Source organism: Papilio machaon, chromosome 9, assembly GCF_912999745.1.
Source record: "Papilio machaon chromosome 9, ilPapMach1.1, whole genome shotgun sequence".
NCBI lineage: Eukaryota > Metazoa > Arthropoda > Insecta > Lepidoptera > Papilionidae > Papilio > Papilio machaon.
The window spans coordinates 8544815-8552946 of record NC_059994.1 but is presented as its reverse complement, the minus strand read 5'-3'; the positions used below and the strand labels follow the sequence as shown (position 1 = coordinate 8552946).

Here is an 8132-nt window from a genome sequence, read left to right as displayed (position 1 = left end):
TGTAATAATGTTAGTCCATTGTGGTAGAGCATCGCAGTTACTCATTGTCAGATTTTGGTAACGCTGATCCTCAGAGATGGTGACCGCCAGGAGTGAAGCGCAGGCCCCCGCGGCTATGGAAGAGATACCTCATGACCATCTATTCAAAGTCACCGGACTGTCTTCTACGAATTTAGAAAAGATGGCACAAGGTAAGTGTTTCCAAAAAAAATTTGACTCAATTCATTTTTTTTCATCAATTTACGTCTATAAAACGAAGGGTTTTAAATTTTCATAAAATTTAATTTCTAGACATATTTTAGACACACAACAAATTGGTTTCCTTATTTCTAGATAGTCCAAAATATATTAGATATTTCGCACTTATTTTATATCAACCAGTAAACGAACTTAGGACCCGTTAACAGGAAAACTTAAAGCGATGTCTATGAAATTAAATAGTTGTGTATTAAGTAATTGAATTGTGCGATAGTTATCAGATCTCATTGTTGCGGCTATGCGGTGACGTCATGCGAGTCTGTGACGTCATCTTACTACCAGATATTTGTTCAGTCTAAGCCGGTATCGCTTCCTAGGACAACAGACTGAATCAACTTGTCTGTCACTTTGTATACACATTTATGTAAGTAAATTTGCTAACGCGGGTATTTATTAACAATACTGTTTCTGGTTTAAAGTTTGAACCAAAGTTTCAATAATAAATCTTAAGAAAATAATGCTATTAAGAAAATAATTTTATTAATTGGCTGGTTTTCCAAAGATTAACTTTGTTATTGCTGTTTTCCCCAATACGTAAATGTTTGGAAAACAAAAAACATCCTGAGGAAAATTTATATCTAAGAATAACAAATAACAGATCGTTTATTTACGGCAAAGAAAAATAAATGAAGTATTAAAGTTCAGAAAGTGTTGTAGCTTTCTTTTATTAAATTGTCACGTTCTGTTACAACAAAGTTTTATAATAAGACAGGAATTTAAGAACATAACATTGTATTTACAAAGTAGGCTGCGAAATTGTTGCAATTATTTGCAAATTTTTAAATAATTTAACAAATGAAATGAACAAACAGTTCTTGTTTGCCAAACACTGACCATCAAATGCGTCACGAATTTCCCTCGATCGTGCGATTTATTCCTCACTTTATTCCCGAATCGAAGCGAAAGCATTCCAAGAATAATAACGAGATGAAAACAAAATACGTCTCAGCCCGGTCTGCTCTGGGGCCATGCGAAGCTTTGGACCGCGGCCAACACTGCAGCGGTCCTCGGTGTCATGTCATTCGGCCTATAAGAGATCAACGCGGATCACGCGGTCTCCAGTCTCTGATCTTTAATCTTAGTTGTCTTTTGTTTTATGTTTAGTCTTGTTAACGTTTTGGGCCTAAACGCTGCTGGAATTCCTAATGGGGAAGTGCCAAGCTATTTATCAATAAAAATTGATTTTCTCAGTGGTGCTTTTTTTATATTTATCAATTAATTTCCCTTAGTAAATAGGCTGCAAATTCTTCAGGAGGTTTTGGTTACATTCCTATATATACCTGTCAGACCAGACTTGTATATATAGAAAAAAGGTACATCACCATTATAACAATTTAGTGTGTGTTTGTACCGCGCGATATTTATAGTTTACGAAATGTGCGACCTTGCTTCCATTGTAAAACTGAGAAGTACGCCGCTGTTCGTAGGGAAAGTGCGTCAAAGCTTTTAATTGACTATGAACTCTAATTTATAGCCCGCTATTGGTACGTCCCAATTATTTCACGAAGGTTAAAAAATATCGTATCGTTATTATGCGAGTTTTAGTGTAAGTATTTTTTAATTCGGGATTTTTATAAAAGAAAAATATATAGTTTTCTTCTGTTACATAAAAAAGCAACATAGCTTTTAATTTCTCTATCTGTTATAGTCGAATTGGGTCAAAAAATTTAAGTCTAGACATACCAAATTGCACACCGCACACCGCACACCTGGGATACCTTTGTCGACGGTTCATATATTTTTAGCTCGCTCCAGACGTTAAACTCAACATGTGCATTTAAAAGCCAATAAATATTTAACGATACTTATAATCACCGGCACAAATAATATAGAATACTCATTTTGCGTCTCTATAGATACCAATTTTTACAATTAGTATCGCTTAAATACTTATCTTTGTTATTATTTTTATAGAAAACGCACTTATCAAGTCTATCTGCAAATCTGAAAGCACCAGCGTATATAGCGGTCTAGGAAGCCCTGTTAGGGAGTAAAGCATGCCTTAACACTTATCCAGAAAGTCATATCCGCAACCTAAATCTTAAAATGATAGAATAGCACGTTTTGCTATTCTTTCATGTCTGAATGTGGACTTGCAGAGCCGGCGGCGGACTTCGAGGCGGCGATAGCGGCCACGGGTTATGGCGGATTCAACATCGCGCTGCTGCTTTGCACGCTGCCCGCCTTCTGGAGCGCCGTGTCTGTCACCAGCTCCGTCTCGTACATCTTCACGCGCGCCCAGTGCGACATGAACCTTAGTCTGCTAGACATGGGCACTGTAAACGCGATTACATACGGAGGTGATTACATTTTTGTTTTTTTACCGCTTTATTAAGTGTCGTAATGTCATTTAAATGGCCATAAAATGTCTGAAAAATTTGGGCTATCAAATGTAAAAAAATCATTGTCCTCTGATTGGTAATACTTAATATGTCGCATTCAAGTAAATATTTATATTAGGTATTAGTATTGTTTTGACTTATCTGTACTTTTAACATAATAAAATTAAAAATAATACCTAGTATTAAAACCACAGATAAATACAATTCAATTACTTTGCCAAACTTTTATGAACAAACATAAGGGGGATATGATTGCAGAGCTTTACCTTTACATTTTGCTTAGCAAACTAAACAGTGGGACACATTGGTTCGAATCTTATCTGTTAGATGGCAGCACGAGCGACTGTGACTGTCTCTTATAGGATTTAAATGTTACCAAGTTTCACCAAGAAATGAACAGAAGTTAACAACAATTTGTTGTCCAGGCATGATATCGTCGGCGTTGTTGTGGGGCTTCTTGTCGGACACGCTGGGCCGCCGCCAGATCCTGGCCTGGGGCTTCTTCTGTTCCGGACTCTTCGAGATCGCTGCTGCCATGAGTCAAAACTTCACCATGCTGCTTATTACGAGATTCGCCAGTGGATTTTTGTAAGTTACGTTTGCTCTTAAGTTTTCTTTAGGGGTGGTTAAAAATAGTAAAAATTAACTACAGCGCTTAGTGATAAATAGCGTTTTCGATTTCTCAGTATATCCTTATCAAGATACTGTAAGATAATGATATACTTCTAAAGAAGTCACTGGACGATGTACTGTAATTTGTGAATACCTATGTGACAGATTTAACGGTCCATTTGCGGTGCTGATCTCGTACATAGCTGAGCTCCACCGCACGGAGCTGCGCGCACGCGTCATCCTGCTGACCAGCCTTTTCTACACCATCGCTAATACCACACTGCCACTGCTCGCCTGGGCCATGCTCACACAGACCTGGGACTTCTATCTATTCAACGGAACCTTCGGTAAGTACATGCAGTGTTCAAACAATCAGGTGATTTAAATTCGCCTAGTATATATGCCGAAAAATCTCGTTTAATAAGCTAACGCACAAAATGTCATCCGGCAGTGATCCACTCGTGGAACCTGTTCCTGCTGGCGACAGCACTGATGCCGCTGCTGACGGGGTTGGCTTTCCTCTGCCTTCCCGAGAGCCCCAAGTTCCTCATGTCCCGGGGCCGCAATGCCGAGGCCCTTGAGGTCTTCAGAAAGATATACAAGATGAATACCGGGAAATCGAAGGACCAATTTCCAGTAAGTTTCCACGGTAAAATGAACAATACAGATTTCTCTGTTTCATCTCTTCGTCTTTTTTCCTGTATAAGTTTAAATGTTTTAACAAAAGCAGTATGACTTCTAGGTGACACGACTAGTAGAGGAGAGGTCGCAAGAGCAGGGGCGCGGGGTAGCGGCCCTGCGGGGCGGGGCGGCACAGCTGGCGCCCCTCTTCCGCCCCCCGCATGCGCCCTGGCTGCTGCTCATGTGCGCCATACACATGGGATGCATGTTCGGGTACATTAAAATTAATTACAAGGTTATCTTCTGAGGTGTGAAATTTTTTTCTTTTGTCTACCTAATATGATTGTATACCTCATCATTACCTCTGCCAATCTTATCCTTTTCCCCTTTATCTGAATCTTTAATACATTATTACTCTCAGATCCAATACGATCCGGCTGTGGTACCCGCAGCTGGCGGCCATGATAGGGTCCGAGGAGAACGGCTCACTTTGCTCGGCCCTGGCGCCGGCGCCGGCCAGCACGGGGCCCTGTGCGCCGCTGCAGCCTGACATGCTCACCTACCTGCAGAGCGCCGTGGTCGGCGCGGGCTCCGTGCTCACTTACAGCATCGGCGGCGCCCTCGTTAACAGGTGTGCCATATCCTCCGCTTATATATAGCCAACCCTAAATGTAGGCAATTTAAAAATTCCTTGACCGATATACAAATAAGATTACAAGACTCGTTTTCTGATACAGTTCCATAGTTGTAAGGCTGAGCCTCTTGTTAATATTAACGCCTGCACAGTTTACAAGCATTTCTAACACTCCAGATGCGGTAAGAAGGTGGTGGCGGGCCTGTGCGGCGTGGTTAGCGCGGGGATCATCGCACTGCTACCGATGCTGGGCACGGGCGCCGCAGCTGTGGTTGCCATGGTTACCGCAGCGTTATCCTTCACCTCCCTCTGCGGCGCCTCGCTCTCCAGTATCAATGTTGATCTTTTTCCGACCTCATTGAGGTGAAGATTGATGCATTTTGATTATTCTATTGGATTAGCATAAGTCGCTACAGAGTACAGAAAAATAAATTATCTACCATGAAGTTCGCCACAGGGGGCAGGGAGCAGCCGCCCCTAAAGACTCCTAACAAATCGAAAAAATCTAAAACCAAAATTAAAAAACTTCGAAATACTAAGATGTCTACAATCCCTATAGATTCACATTGATCTTAACTACTTATTAGTTTTTCATTAAAATATTGTGCCCCATGTTGATAAGGATTCACCTTGGAATAAAAAAAAATTTACTAGCTCCTTACTGCATCGAGCGAAGATCATGGACTTGATACCTACTTAAAGGTAAAGTTTAGGATAAATATGAATTATTACTTATTTTCGATTTCCACTCTAGGTATATTTTATAAATAAAATTGTACATCTTAAGAAGTATTTAGTTTCTTCTAATAGAAGGCGGTTGATAATAATTTAATTAGTTAATTAATATTATTTGCAGGGTAATGGCGATGGCTACATTTCTAATGAGCGGTCGCCTTGGCACCATAGCAGGAACTGTCATATTTCCCGCGCTCATAGAATACGGCTGTCTTCCGCCTTTCATTACAATAGCTGCTGTTTTAGCTGGTAAAATATATTTCTTAAAATCATTTCAAAATCCCAGTAAATACATTTTTGTTGTTTATTACTTAAGTACAGCGACATCTAGTATTCAACAGGAATTTCAACATGTTTTGAACTGTTCTTGTTTGAATTCATGTTTTAATAGATGGCGCTTATTTTTAAAAACTTCGTGTTCCATTTTTGCATTTATAAATTCAACAAAATATTTCAATTAATTTGATTTATACCTTTAAATATAATTTTTTTCACTTGATAATTATCTATTTGAATTTCTAGAAATAAAACGTAATGGATAAAAATAGATTTAATGTAATGTGACCACCAGATGGCGTTCGGGAAAACGATTTTATTTGTATTCTATTTTCAGCGTGCGGTTTTGGATGCTTCCTTGTCCCAAATACTACGCTCAAGAAACTGGAGTAAAAGCGCTTTACGATTCAACATAGAGTTTATTCAAGCATCAAAATATACGTTAAGACAATATTTTTTTTGTAAATAATTTTGATAAAGTATAATTTCTATGTAAGGAATATTAGGAATATTAGGAAATATAAGGAATTTTACTAAAAAAAAATATAGGATGAATAAAAACGACATAATTTTTTAAAAATATTCTCTTCTTTATTTATAATTTATTCATAACCTAATCTCATTCATCTCAGTCATTCACAACTCAACAATAAACTGGCGATTCTTGGAGAACGGTCGCTACATACATAACATGTGTTGGCTCCAAATTTTAAACAATATTGATATAAATTTTATTAATTTTGTTATCTATCTTCATTTTTATGAAATTAATCAATTGTCTATGGTAACTTGATATATAAAAGAGTTCATTTATTTATATACTTTATCTTTGCAAAAATTTGTCTGAAATATTTATACACTTTATTAAACGGTGTATATTTGAATACATCATCAATGTTGTTTAGTAATTGGACATTTAAATAGAAAATTATTACAATTTTCAATTCATTCAAAATATATAAATCAAATATATTTTATTCTTAACTGAAAATTAAACTTTAAATTGAAATATAATAAATATATAAATATTTATACAGTGAAAGAATTAATATTTTTACCATTTAACTGATTATGTACAGCTTGCAGTTTTATAAAATTTCATTAGAATGTTAATAACATTGGGGACATAGTATTTATTTATTATTATATGTTAACACAACATAATGTGATGTTCTCGGATATGTTTTAGAAAACCAACGACTATTCCCGATCATTTAAGATAAATGCTCTATATTTATACATGTTGTTTACATAATTTTGACAGATTTGATATTTATATTAGGTACTATTATGTTTTAAATACAAAGTATATGTGGAGCAGATCACAGCGGCCGGCCCCCATTAAAGTCAAAGCTAGAATGTTCACAAAAGGACTAGAATAAACTTATTGTCAAATCACTTTGTCTAAAACCCCCTTAAATTCGAGCTTTCTCTTACATTATTGTATATACAATCACTCATTAGCCCAATCTTCCAGTGAAATTGACAAATACCCTAGAAAATGTTGAGTTGTATTCATATTTTTAAATACAACGCAAGGCACAGTTTGTTTTATCCGCTTTATTACTTATATATTTAAATCGACGCATTGCACTATTTCCTTTAAAATATCTAAACATTGGCAGATCTTTCTCGAATTATGAAAACTAAAAGAATTAATTATGGACTGTGATTTGCCACTAAACTGCACTCACAGACAGATACCACTCACAGTCCGCCGCATACATACCTTCGTGTTATTACAAAATTGTATCAATTTGTACATAAAAAAATATAATAATATTATTCTAGATCTTAAATAATTAATATTGTTAACAGTAAGGCATATTTCATAATTATAAATAAGTAATTACAAATATTTATAGTACATATAACAAATTTATGTACACAGTCTCGCGTTTATATTAAAGCCGAGTTTTATACACATTACACACATAGCTAGCACATGTCGTGCGGTTGTGTCCGTCATGGCGTGGCTTGACTTGATTCAATCCGACATGGATCTTATGACACTTTTCTGACATTGACAGATAGACGCCATACAAGTTTTTAAGGTTACCAATGAGTGAAAATTTCCCAACTTCTTCCGAAAATTAAAAACAATTAATTTGGAACTTATGACTTGGATTTTCATAGTAGTTCATTATTATTTAAATTGTAACATCCAAACTAATTAGTAAATTAATCTACATGTCATAAAAATAATGCGTGATATTTTTATGTAATTTTAAATTAAGAAAATGGCAACATTAAATTGTATAGCTGTCACTCCCTCATTGGTCAAAATACGACGCTGTCAAGATGACATTGTTAGTTCACATATTTTTCATATGCCATAAGATCCATATGGAACTATACATCCGAGGTCCTAGCACGAATATTTGCGACGAAATTATGCCTGTGTATGAGATTTATCGGTGTATTTTTCACAAATTTTAATACATTTATCGATGACGTTACGCAAACGGACACACGATTATTGTTACTAAGCCCTCTGTTGGCGGGAAAATATAACGCGAACCGACGCGTAAAAAATCAATCTTTAAAATGAGTAGGAATAGACTAAAAAACAAAATTAGTGTTAAATTTGAACATCTCCAATATCTTTCTCGGTTTGCGTTTGTTGTATATAGCATGGATTGCATTTTTTAAAC

General features: G+C 36.2%; 1 protein-coding gene across 1 annotated transcript; it reads left to right on the top strand.

The window, feature by feature from the left end:
• On the top strand, positions 1 to 5924 carry LOC106720231 (synaptic vesicle glycoprotein 2A). The gene is made up of 10 exons (XM_014514825.2): positions 1 to 191; positions 2358 to 2558; positions 3026 to 3188; positions 3378 to 3559; positions 3664 to 3848; positions 3955 to 4106; positions 4255 to 4464; positions 4645 to 4830; positions 5324 to 5451; positions 5816 to 5924. The coding sequence occupies exons 1-10, from the start codon at positions 77 to 79 to the stop codon at positions 5869 to 5871; spliced, it is 1578 nt and encodes a 525-aa protein (XP_014370311.2). The 5' UTR covers positions 1 to 76; the 3' UTR covers positions 5872 to 5924.
• Positions 5925 to 8132: the final 2208 nt, after the last annotated feature.